General features: G+C 44.4%; 1 protein-coding gene across 2 annotated transcripts in view; it reads right to left on the reverse strand.

Moving 5' to 3' along the window:
• MYH10 (myosin heavy chain 10) overlaps positions 1-13,765 on the reverse strand; it is a 110,406-nt gene that overhangs the window by 55,619 nt on the left and 41,022 nt on the right. For both annotated transcript variants that reach the window (XM_054222071.1, XM_054222070.1), the window contains exon 5: positions 1,963-2,065. In XM_054222071.1, coding sequence (XP_054078046.1) covers positions 1,963-2,065 — 103 coding nt within the window. The remainder of the gene's footprint in view (positions 1-1,962; positions 2,066-13,765) is intronic.

A 13,765-nucleotide genomic window follows, 5' to 3' on the forward strand; every position in this document is an offset into this window, starting at 1 on the left:
GACCTTTTCCACCCCCACTCTCCCCTTTCTTTTCTGTGCCATCCCTTCATACCAGCCATGCAATAAACACAACGAAGAAAATTTGTTTCAGTTAAAGCCAGATAGTCTTTTTAAGAACACCAGCACCAGTTCCCAAGCCCAGCCAGCAGCCACGGGAATTGTTACGATGACGGGAGCTCCTTTCTGGAGCTTCCTCAGCAGAGGCACTGCCACAAAGCGCTCACGGAAATGCGGCATGAGAAAGGCCAAATAAACACAGAGCGCTTTTTAAACAATAAAAAAAGAGGTCTTCAAGTGGTTAAGCACTGGAACAGGTTTGCGGAAAGTTTGCGTAATATCCCTCCCTCGAGATTTTCAAAACTCAACTCAACAAGGTCTTGAGCAACGTAATCTGACTTTGAAAGAAGGCACGAATGAAAGGGGGCTGGACCAGAGGCTTCCAGAAGGCTCTTTCAACCTGAGGTATTCCAAGTGGTCAATAGTATATTCATAAGCATTTGGTACAAACCCCGCACAATTCCCTTCTCCGCATAATTCCCTTCTCCAATAGCTGTAGGCTTTTTTACTCCTGTAGAAATGGAAAAAAGTGCTGGTTTTGTTCAAGGCTGCACAGCGGTAAAGCCAAGAATATTCATAAATCAAAGCCTACAAAGAAAACCAATTCTGATGGATGGCATTCTAAACGTTCCCTGGAGGCACGTATTCTCCCAACACCCAAGACAGTGTGCCACAAACACACACCTAATAAGCTGCCGCTCCGACCAGGAGAAACTTCCTTTTAACGGTAACTGATGTGGACACAACCTGCAGCACACTTAGACTGCACGATAAATACTTAGAAAAAGAAACTGTGATCTTTCCGATGCGATAAACCAGCAACAGTTTGAGTAATTATCAATGCACAGCCACGTTATTTGCTTTTGATTAAAGCAAAGATTCGGGTTTCCCCATAGCCTCGACTAGAATTCTCCAAGTCTCCCTGCAGAGCAACCTGTCCTTCTCTCCCAGTTCAAAGCCTTGCCTTTATTTTTCCCTTCACAGATGGGTCAAAAATCGTCTCCTGTTTTTCCAGGAGTTTGAGTCTTGACACATTCAAGAATGTCTTAACGTTAATTGCCGTGCACTAGAAATTACAGAAATTGTTGCTGCTAAGCCGGATGATATCGTTCAAAGCTTCCAAGCGGAGCCGCCCGCGGTACGGCTGGAGAAGAGCAGGCGAACGCCGGGATTGATCACGGAAAGCCACTGCCTTGTACCAAATTGAATTAATTCCTCGTTACAAAGAGCTCCAAGTGCTCACAGTAACGATATTCAAACCCATTCACATTTCTTAAAGCAAAGAGCTGCTAAAAAATCCGTGCAAATTTTGAAGGCTGGCAGTAAAATTGAAAATTTATGTAAATCAGTGACAAGTTAACAAAAACTCAAGATTCTCTGACATGGAAGTGCATATGCTCTTATTTGTAATGTAATAAAATCTGAGCTTTTTATTAGCTGCTGACTTCTAGATATCGCAAGTCCGCAGCAGTTATTAAGCTTGATGATTTTTCCCCATCTACAAGTTAATTTTTGGAAGAACAGAAAGCTTGTTCACAAATAGAGTCCTGAAAACTGCATCTCCTGGGAACTAAATTCACAAAGAACTGCCCAAGTTAATTAATTTTTTTTTTATTTTTTTTTTTAAACTGGGGTTTACTGCATCAGAAAGCTTTGATACTGTTTCTAGTTACAATGTTGGCATAAAGCATTTAATTTCACAACAGAAATTAAACAGCTAACTTTAACTGGAAAATCTGATGTAACTGCTCATTTCAGCCACTACTGAAGAGAAAATAATGGTTGAGGCAAAATTATGTGGATACATTACAGCTTATCTTTAATTAAAAGAGTTGTGGTTTTTTAACGCAAAGATGGTAGTTTTCAAAAAGAACAAGAAACAAATGAGAAAATATCCCAACTTACAGGAATATTATGGTCCTTTCTTCCTTTATGGGAGGAAGCAACATGCGCAAGGTACTGAATAACCTTCTTAGTGTTTTCAGTCTTCCCGGCACCAGATTCACCTCTGCAAAACAGTTCAGACATTTTCCTCAAAATTAATTTGCAACAATTCATCAATGCTTCGTTCACAGCAACCTCTTTTCAGCCCATTTATGGCTTCGACTACGCAACGGACCTTCACAAACTGTCTAAAACCAAAAGCACTGACCCGGCAGGGAACCACAAGGTATTTGTTTAAAATACTTTCTTCAGCCTACAGATGTCTTTAGCATTAAGATGTTGATACAACGCGTAACATTAGTTTGATTAAAAGCTTTGGACTACATGCCTGAATTCCTTTGTTACCTTAAGTAACAAGGAACAGACGTGTCCTTTGCCTTGATCGCAAGGCCAGAGACGGAATTTATCAGAGTGCAGATACATATATATTAATTTTTTTAAATCATTATATATATATACACACACATACGCTTTTATGTTTAGCATACTTGTCATATATTTTATATTCCAGGAGCTGGTTATGAGAATTACCAAGCTGATAGAAACATTCAGCATCTTTAGAAGCCAGTTTCAAAGTACAGCAAAACACATTTTAAACCCAGAGACTGTGTGCACTACTCAGCTCAGGCTCTCAGCTAGGTTAAAGACGTATTTATGGCCACAGGGCTACATGAATTCATTAAGAGATTAATTTATTCGCGTAGAGTGGCACACAGATCAATAGAGATAGTAAAGACACGTTTCATTTTTAAGACGGAGGCAGATTTAAAGCAGAACGTGTTTAGACAGAATTTACTGCGAGGTTCACATCTGTGATATTCCAGGCAGGAAACGCGACCCAGTTCACATCACAGCGATCACAACTGAGCTTACTACAGCTGCTTTTTTTTTTTTTTTTTTTTTTTAAACCTAGGTCTGGTCTCTGTATAAATCCACACACCAAAGGGATTACCAAGGCTCACCCAGCCCCGACTCAATGGCAGTAAACTACCGCAGAAAGAGCCCGTTTCAGGCGAGCCAGCGCCCGCCGCTACCGACTCTGGAGTGTATGAGACTGAAAAGGATTCTGTTACGGGCATTTGCATGGGAAGAGTGAAATTACTGGTGTCATTCAACAATTGTTCTGAAATTAAAAGTTTGGAAGCCAACTACTTCGTAAGAACGACAAATACACATTTTGTGTGCTTGCATGATTCTCAGCTAAGGCATTTATAACGGAAACGTTAATTTTCCAGGGGGGGTTTCAGCACATTCTTTTGCAGTCTTCATAAATGCCTTTCTCCACCACACTGCAACAGCCCAGTTTTGTAGCCAGTCTGCATTTACTTCAGTATTTAGTGCCTTCAGACCTGCACTTCTTGATCAGACAGCGAGCTTAGAAGCATCCCTACCCTCACGTTACACTTCTCATCTGCAAAAACGAGACAACATCACGCTTGAAATTCTAACTTGGCATTTGCAGAAATGATATTACCCCAGATTTTCAGAGAGAATGGACTCTAAACCTCATTTCTTTTTACCTCCCAATTCTCTTAAGTTACGGAGACCCTGCAGGACAATGGCACTTAGCAGGGGGGAGCTCTGGCAGCGTGAGCATCCCCCAGCCGCGAGTGACAAGGACAGAGAAACCCCCTCATGGCAGCGCAGCAAAACTCCACAAGTAAGTCCAAGAGCTGGGGACGAGCCTCAGGGGGAAACAGCCCATAGAATGGTTTGGGTGGGAAGGGACCTTAAAGCCCACCCAGTGCCACCCCCTGCCCTGGGCAGGGACACCTCCCACCAGCCCAGGTTGCTCCAAGCCCCGGCCAACCTGGCCTTGAACCCCTCCAGGGATGGGGCAGCCACAGCTTCTCTGGGCAACCTGGGCCAGGGGCTCACCAGCCTCACAGCAGACAATTTCTTCCTAACATCCAATCTAAATCTCCCCTCTTTCAGTTTGAAAACGTTACCCCGTGTCCTATCATTACACTCCCTGATCCAGAGTCCCTCCCCATCTCTCCTGTAAAACCCCTTCAGGGACTGGAAGGGGCTGGAAGGTCTCCCCGGAGCCTTCTCCGGGCTGAACCCCCCCAACTCTCTCAGCCTGTCCTCACAGCAGAGGGGCTCCAGCCCTCCCAGCATCTGACCTGACAGACCAGATCAACCCCTGGGTTTTGCAGGGGAAAAACCTTCACCTGAAAACACTGAAGAGAAGGATTCCGCAGAGAAGCTCTGGGATATTCACCCCAGCCTCAAATTGCAGCCTGCGATGTTAGAGCATTAACCAGGGCACCCCAGTTTATTGATGGCATCTGCTCCTCAGAACTACATCAACAAAGCAGTTTTATTCTATTTTTCCTCAGAAGAGGACAAACAACTTTGGAAAATAATACAGAATATGAAAGATTAGAAATCACTGGACTCAGTTACTCCAAACTTTCCGGAGACCGAGATGGCAGTTCCCTTGAAACACGTTGCCTATGGTAGCTTTGCTCGCTGCATGGAAAACCTGGGAAGGTATTACCTGAAGAGCTGGTTACAAAGAGGATTACTCTGAGAATTAGCTAATGGATAACCGGGTTTCCTTTTTGCCAAGATACCATCAATATGCAACACAGAAACTGGGTGTACTTTGGGACCGCTACAAGTGGAACAATGCACTTTTAATGAAAAAAATCCCATTTCGACCTGGCCCGGAGTCACCACATACAAGACAAATGTAAAGATCGATACTCAGAAAAAAAAAAAAAAAAAAGACCTCGGATGTCAATTCTTGCTTCCCAATTAGTCTTTATTTCTAGTTTCCCCTTTACTGCAGTGTTTACATAACATGATTCATGACTATAAGCAATAATGGAAGCGGTCCTGCCTGTTTCTAGATGTGTATTAAAATATGCTTAATGCTAAACTATTCCAGCAGGTAAGAGAAGAAAGAAAAGAAGTACACCGAAATATATATTTGCATTTTAAAACAATACAATTTGTTCTTATTGTCGTCAGAGCTTGGGAACGCGTTATTAGCTAGGCCTTTAAAACTAGATAAATAATCTTTTCTGTCAAATTACAGAAAAACAAAGTTTATTAAATTTTAAAGGAGGAAAATCTAATCTGACACATGCAGCGAGAAGAAAATAGTACAATAACCACAGTCCAGATGGCGACTTTCTAAAAGGGCAGCAGCAGCACATGGTTTTAGAAGAGTCTCCTGATCAACAGGCTTTTCTGGCGTACGCACCGCTAAAGCTTCATACGGCACAGGAAGGTCAAGTGCTTGCAATACATTCCTTTCGCTAAAAAGCCCTTAAATCTAATAGTGGGGGGGTTTTTTTTGTTTGGTTTTTTTTTTTTTTTTTTAGAGGAAGTCTTTATGCGAGTTCTCATTCAAAAGCAACACTAATGGATGTTATCATCCTAGTTCTCCTCTCCCTGGAGCTCCCAAGTATGCCAAGTATTTCCTGCAGGATCGTGTTAGGTAGCTCTGCTGCCATATGCAATAAAAGAATTAAGACGATTTAGGATAAAGTCCTTTTCATTTATAGAAATGATGACATCTGCATATTTCAGTTCTTTCCCAGGAGGGCAAACAAACGAATTATAAAAATAAATTAAAATCTTCTACCTCCATCAACCTGCCCAAAAAAGGTAAACTTTTAGTAACGCTCCGTGCAATATTTATGGAATGGAGATGGTATCACAAAGCTAAAGATTAACTTTTTCAAAACCTTGTTTTAATACAACTCAATTAATATGTTACCATAAATTAAACAACTGAAACCCCTGGCTGAGATCCTAGCCTTACTTCGGTCAATGGCATCTTTGCTGCCAACTTCAGCTGGGTCGTAATCTCACCTCCTTTATTTCAGCCAGTTAATTCCACTATTAGTAGAAACAACACCTTTTGCGACTGAATGGAGATGCTGCATCAGCTCAAGCCGCGGGCTACAAACAGCGCATCCAAGAAAACAAACCATCTTTAGCCATAGCCTCAAGTCGGAGGTATGAGGTTATTCCGTCCATCAACTGGAGGATCTCTCCCTTCCAAACTCTGTCACAGAGACAGGTCAAAGAATATCTGACAGTCCCTGGTAAATTCATGCAGCATCTAGAGTTAAAGCACTTCTCCCTAGAGCAGCAAATCTGCTTTGAAGCAGCTTCAAGCACATTTAAAATAGGAAAAGCTTAGCTAGCCTGAGCATTTTAAATTTTTTACATGGTTTTTAAATTCATTGCATGTAAAGCTATAGTGTTATTTTCAATAAAGGAAAGTAGTCTTCAGGCAAATTTATCTCGGCTACAATTTGGTTAGCAAAAATCAGTGACTGACTGCTCAACCAGCTCCAGGTTTTTTCCCTGAGCAACTTGAACCCAAATCTTGCACAGAAGTTAAGAGGCATTTCCTCCGCTGAACAGATTGCCATCTAGAAAACAGGCAAAACGACCAGAGCAGGAGACGACTCGCAGGTCACAATGCAAACAGGCACCAACCAGGACCAGAAGCTGGTCTCCTGACTCCCCGGCAAGCAGCGTGTGCTCCCATGCAGCCCACTTCTGACAGCACTGATCCTTCTACCAACAGGTCAAGCATCCGTCTGGGAAAGATTCTAAGGGGGAAGACCTGTTCTAAAAGAAAACAGTAGCAAAACAGTTGCTTTTCTTATTGACAAGCAGTTTTGAAGCATCTACACATCTTCTTGCGATAGTTATAGGGCTCAGTATGGCAGGACAAGGCAACACCACTGCCCCTTCCTGAACTGGCAAAGGAGTTTCTGGATTTTAAGGAAGTCAAATCAGTTTAAAAGTCGCTTGCTGAAGTCCCGCTGCAAGGACTGGCAGCCTCCAAGCACTGCCCCAGCTCACCGTTCACTTCACTGCCAGGTCAGGGCTACGCAGGACATCCAGAGTGCAGTGCCGTGAGTCACGTAAGACAGAAGGACACAAAAACACGTGTACAAGGAAAGTTCTGAAATTCAAAGGCAGACTTTTCTTCATCTTGCTACCTGTGCACAAGTCCCTCCTGCAAACTAACATTTGTGAAGATAAGCATCTGGAATATATCAGGATGCTCAGATGCAGTTTGTATCATCTATCCCATTACGGATCATCTCTGTGATTTAAGTTACTGAAAAACTAACCAAACAAGCCAGTATTTTCCATGCTGGGAGCCTGGATCACTTGAACCTTTCCCCTGCCCTGGGAGTTTCAGTCTGTCATTCCTGATCAGCAGCAAGCCCTGGGATAGGAAGTTCATCTGGAAGCAGAAAACCCTTCTGCAAAGGAGAAGGGGCACCACCACCTTGGCAGCTGGGCAAGTTCTCCTCAGTGCCCGATTTCCCCGGACACAGCAATCCTGACCTGCTGCTCACAGGTCCTCTGGCCAGCAATTCCTCGTTTCATACGCAGCAGCCACTTCCATGAGGCAGCAAAGCATGAAAGTACGCACTTACATTGTCTGTAGGAGACAGTAACTGCGTAAGGAAGAGCCCCAACAATGGTCTTTTGTCCTCCTGACAGCAGCAGTTGCAAAGAAGAGAAGAGACACTGATTCTCAGACACAACTGAGCAGATCTTCTACCAGTTACAAATTAATAGATACTCACAGTCAAGACCTGTAATTAAAAGGTTCTCTTAATTACTTGGCTAATTTTCTGAAACAGAGAGGTAGAACTGATAGTTTGGACTAGCGCAGAAGAGCCACTAATTGGCTTTACTATCGGCAAGGCTGCTTTATGGCTCCTTCATTGCTCTTGAGATGCTTCCCATCATCTCCCCACCCGTTGGCTAGGGAATGTTCTGAGCTGGACTCCTGCCAGGGGCTGGATACAAAAATGCTTGGCATTTGCTGCTGTTGTCCTTTACTAAGCAGCCTCTATTCCCTCCACACCCCACCACTCCTACGGAAGCCAGTGCAGATTAGATACCCTCGTACGGCCGCAAGCGTCGGCTAAATGACTGTTTATCAAGCCCAGTCTCAGTTTTGAGAATACCATAAGCTTGTGGTAAGATTCTCCAATTTAGAATATATTAGCTTAGGAAAAAAAAAAAAAAGTGCAGCGCAGCACATTTCATATTTGTCTTTCCCAAAGTCGCCTCGCAGCTAACGGCAACAAAGCCAGGAAAGGTTTGAATATCTCTCAGATTCCTAGTATGCCACAGCAGGAATTTCTTCATCTCGGGCAGCAGCCTGGTGTGCCCGGTTAACATTCACAGCAATAATCAAAGAGAAACAACAAAACTCAGCAAAACATCAGCAGCTGCAGCTTCTCAAAGGAGAAAAAAATAAAAAAGCCTGCAAAGCTTCTCATCGCAACTTCACAATTTACCTCAGGGTGCATCTTTTCATTTCCGTGTGTGCACATTACAAAGTTAACACCACTCTTTAATTAATTTCTTATGCTGGGTTAATACAGACTGATAACATACTCAAAAGCTAGCAGAAAGATCAAGTTGATGGAACTACATATATTTTCCTTTCTTTTCAGCAAGCTAAGACTTCACAGACAGAAGATCCTAAATAAATTATCATCTGCACTCCGGCCAAGGGGGAGGGATGAGATGGAAGTCAGCTTCTAAGCCGAGCTTCTAAGAGACGCGCTGGGTTTGGGGGGCTGCTTGTTGGCTTCTTATTTGAAAGCTTGATGAACTAAACTATAAAGCGATCGAGAGCTCCAGCACCTTCCTGACAGTTTGCTACCATTCAACTTCAAAGCTAAAAAAAAAAAAAAATCATCACTATTATTGTTCATTCAGCTCCTCCCATCTCATCATTAACCAGGCAATAATCTGGCTTTCACCAATGTCCAATAAATTGTCCATTGGACTCCAGAACTGCATGCGTATGTGCCTGGGCACACATTTGGGGTTTTCAGTTGGTGAAAGGCCAAAGGGCACACAAGAAATCACACTGCCGTCACCCGAGGGAACCAGGGTTATAGCACGGAGCAGATAGAGTCCTTCTAGACGTGGGGAAAGAAGATTTTTGGTTCACTCTGAGAAAAACCTCTGTATTAATTTCATCAAAAAGTTTCTCCTACAAACTCTGTCCCTGAGGCTGTCTGTCCCCCCACACATGGTTGGGGGAATGGGAGGGGAGCACGATGAAACAAGTAAAAAAAGAGACCAGAAGAAAGGAAGTGAGTGCACAAATATCCATAAGATTATATACCACTAACTCAGAATAAAGCCCCACAGACTAGTCTCCTCAGCAATAATTGCCTGTATTTGGTTCCTTAGAAGATAGAGAGTGGAAAGAGAAGAAATCAGAAGTTAAAAAAAAGAGAGAGGAAGAAGGCACACCATTTTATGTTCAGAGACAACTCTGATTTCTCCAGCAAGAGCAGAAAGTCATCTGTGTCATCAAGCCTGGACTGGAGAACTGAGCGGCAACCACATCAGGTGGCAGCCTGAGCAGTACCTCTGGAGAACCTGCTTCCATGTCAGGTAGAGGACAAGATGTTCTGCTGAGACAAGCATCCAGAGAGCGCAGCAGCAGGGTTTGGGTTTGTTTTGGTTTTTCCCCCACTCCTGGTACTAAGTTTGACTTTGAGAAAATATTACTAACATTAAAATCACCAGTTTATGCAAAAATCCTCATCTTTAGGGCATGTCAGACCCCAAACTCCTCATGGAACATCAGCAGGTGATGAAGTTGAGACAGAAAACCTCCAAGTAATCCCACCACCTTCAAAAAAAATAATAAGATGTGATGAGAGGCGTGCCTGGAGAGCTACCCACCAGGCTAGCTCACTCCACATTTAGATCAAAGAACCATAGAATGGTTTGGGTTGGAAAGGACCTTAAAGCCCACCCAGTGCCACCCCCTGCCCTGGGCAGGGACACCTCCCACCAGACCAGGTTGATCCAAGCCCCGGCCAACCTGGCCTTGAACCCCTCCAGGGATGGGGCAGCCACAGCTTCTCTGGGCAACCTGGGCCAGGGGCTCACCACCCTCACAGCAAAGAATTTCTTCACAATATCTCACCTAGATCTCCCCTCTTTCAGTTTGAAACCATTACCCCTTGTCCTGTTGCTCCATTCCCTCATAAAAACTCCCTCCCCATCTCTCCTGTAAAACCCCTTCAGGGACTGGAAGGGGCTCTAAGGTCTCCCCGGAGCCTTCTCTTCTCCAGGCTGAATCCCCCAGCTCTCTCCAGCCCTCCCAGCATCTTCATGGCTCTCCTCTGGCCCCCCTCCAACAGGTCCATGTCCTTCTTGTGCTGAGGGCTCCAGAGCTGGACTGGACAGAAATGAACACTTGTATCTTCATCATTTCAACAGAATACAGGTTATGCTTCAGCACAGTTCTCTTTGAGGGAAAAAAAATTGAGAGAGTTCTCAAACTCTGTTCCTCAAGAAGGTTCACCTGCATGCACCTTCTCTCAATGCTACATACTGCCTGCGGACTGTCCCGTCCCGCAAACAGTGACTCATCTCTACCAAGTGCTGACCCAACCTAGATCATTACCCACTGTTACTCCAGAGGCAAAGTGGGACCAAATCTCCAAGTCTCTACATAATATCCGAGATAAGACATTCTTTAATATAGCCCATTAGTGCTAAAAGCTAAGCCAAGAAGTGTCTCAACTATGTTAGAAAACACAGTAAATAACCCTTGCGGTTTCATGACGTGCCTGGACACAGCTAGCTATTTACCAGAATAGAAATTGCATGAAGGTCCTGCAGTCCTGCCAGGGGAAACAGACTGGTATTTCTTAAAGATCTGGACAGGTGAAGAATATGCAACAGCTTCAACCCCAGATTTAAATTGCACACTTTCATGCCTAGGGTAACAAATACCACGTGTACCAGATATAAATCAGAATTCAGTTGTCTATTGAGTCCTGTCTACTGAGTCCAGACAAATCAAAAGCTTAAGGGCATCTTGCAGGTGAGATAATAACAAAACTGAAGACAAGAGAGTTTAAAGGTTTTCCAAGGGAAGTATGAATGGATGGGACATTCAGTAAGTTAGAACTAAACAAAGGCAGGCACCTGGAAAAAATGCAGAGGCAGTCTTTGAAGAAGAACTGAAACCAAACCCAAAGGCCTGCAATAGCACTAATCTCACACCCTGACGTGTAAGAACACCCTTGCGAGCGGCACTCCCGGCTGTCAAGAAAAGGGGGCCGGATCCAGAGAGCTGGTCAGATGCCATTCAAATACTATTACTTGAGAGCTGGTCTGGCCCCCTACTCTAACTGCCATAGAAGGTAAAAACCTAGAAAACTTGATCAGCTACAGGTAGGGAGAGACAGGTGAAGATGCTAACTGCATGGACCTTCATCAAGCAATCATAGAATCACAGAATGGTTAGAGTTGAAAGGGACCTTAAAGATCATTTCATTCCAACCCCCCTACCCCAGGCAGGGACACCTCCCACCAGACCAGGTTGCTCCAAGCCCCGTCCAACCTGGCCCTGAACACCTACAGAGATGGGGCAGCCACAGCTTCTCTGGGCAACCTGGGCCAGGGGCTCACCACCCTTAGAATAAGTTATTTATTCCTTATATCTAATATAAATCTCCCCCTTTCAGTTTAAAATCACTCCCCCTCATCCTATCACTCCACTCCCTGATCAAGAGTCCCTCCCCAGCTTTCCTGGAGCCCCTTTAGGGACTGGAAGAGGCTATAAAGATCTCCCTTCTCTTCTCCAGGCTGAATGACACTCTCAGCCTGTCTTCATAGCAGAGGTGCTCCATCCCTCTGAGCATCTTCGTGGCCTCTTCTGGATTCACTCAAACTCGTTCCATGTTCTTTTTGTGCTGAGGAATCCAGAGCTGGACACAGTACTCCAGGTAGGGTCTCACCAGATTGGAGCGGAGGGGCAAAATCCACCCCCTCACCCTGTTGGCCACGCTTCTTTTGATGCGGCCCAGGACACGGTTGGCCTTCTGCAAAGTGCACATTGCTGGGTCATGTCGAGCTTCTCATCCACTAATACCCCCAAGTCCTTCTCCTCAGGGCTGCTCTCAATCCATTCTCTGCCCAGCCTGGATTTGTGCTTGGGATTGCCCTGACCCCAGAGCAGGGCCTTGCACTTGGCCTTGCTGACCTTCATGCTGTTCATACGGGCCCTCCTCTCCAGCCTGTCCAGGTCCCTCTGGATGGCATCCCTTCCCTCCAGTGCACTGACCACACCACAGTTTGGCGTCATTGGCAAACTTGCTGAGGGCGTACTCAATCTCACTGTCCATGTCGACAAAGATGTTAAACAGCGTTGGTCCCAATACTGACCCTTGAAAAACACCACTCATCACTGGTCTCAACTGGGGCAGACTGATCTCCAAGGTGTACATAAAGACAGTTACAGGCAGGGCAGTGAGAGACAGGAGAACGACAGGCACACCACAACTGTCCCCTCATCTAAGTACACAAGTCAAGGGATGTTTTCTTTCTCACTAGCTAGCTTGAACCGCTTCTACTGGAGAAAAGCAAAAGCATTCCGAGGACTTTCAGCTCTACTAAAGATTGGAGTCAATCAGGTGACCCAGGTCCTGAGACAACAAGTTTGGAGCGAGAAGATGTCTCAAGCCTTTTATGAACTGCCAAAGCAGTTTCTGAAACCACCTCTGGTGCAGTTGAGACACACTCCTTCCACCTTATTTATTCCTGCATTAGTCTAAGACCTGTAAAACCAGTGGCATGGAAAGGAAACACCCAGAGTTTACCTTTTCACCGCAGAATCAGCAATGCAACAGAAGTTCTGGATACTAGCCCACTCTTGGTCAAAACATACGAGACCTCCTTTTAGCCTGCTACACGAAGGAGCTTGCCATGGCCTTGTCTCATTCATGAAGAGGATTTAGCATCTCAGCCACCCAGATGTCAAGTACGGAGTTTATAATGCAAACGTGACAAACGAACACAGCTCTCCCATGAAGCCCACGGGGGAAATCACGTTAGGGACGGTACCACAGCAGACAGCTGTCTTCATGGTCTATTTGTTCAAAAGATACAAGCAGGGGAATACAGATGGTATTGATGGCACTGAATTGGACTGAAAAGCAGCCCAAGACAAACCTATTTTAAGAGAAGAGTGTTTATTATCCTGAACAGCAGTCTGCTAACCCCTACTATCCTGTTTTATAGGCAGCATCTACACGGTGCTGATGGTCAGACAGCATTAGCAAGGCCTCCTGGGCTATGGTGAAACTTTGGTGTTCAAGATGACAGGAACACCTTGGATCCTAGCATCTATCACATCACGTGTCTTCATATTCTCAAAAGATCTGACCTAGACTGGATGTTCTTTGGTCCTGTATGGCCAGTTTGGAGATGCGATGCCTTGCAGTTCCTAATTGAGGCCACATTACCAAGGAAAGATGTATTACCTTGTAAACTATGTTCAGTGACATTGATTTTTTATTTTTTTTTAAATCTTGTTTTTCTTTATGCTGCTGCCTAAGCATTTCATCAAGAAACACAAGTTAAAGCAGCAAGTTAAAGCCAACAGAGCCTGGAATCAGTTGTTTAGAAACTCGGCTTTAAGACTCTGTCACATTTCTGTTCAGTGTAGCTTTTAACACTTGAGCAACCAAGACCCTGAAATTAAAGGTAGCAAAACTTGTCCAGTGTCATGGTACTAACAGTTTCAATACTTCGTTTTGTCATACGATTCCAGGATAGTGTTGAAGTCCTTTAGAGATGTCTTGTTCACGGCTTCTTCTTCGCAGTAGCTTCTGAAGTTTTACATGGAGCAGGTTTGTCACCAAGCATTTTACAGGTGCAACAGAAGAGATGTCCTCAGGACCATCTCTGAGGGTCTTAATATTAGGACTGTACTCAGAGT

The sequence above is a fragment of the Rissa tridactyla genome, chromosome 15 (genome assembly GCF_028500815.1).
Source record: "Rissa tridactyla isolate bRisTri1 chromosome 15, bRisTri1.patW.cur.20221130, whole genome shotgun sequence".
In the NCBI taxonomy this organism is placed as follows: Eukaryota; Metazoa; Chordata; class Aves; order Charadriiformes; family Laridae; genus Rissa; species Rissa tridactyla.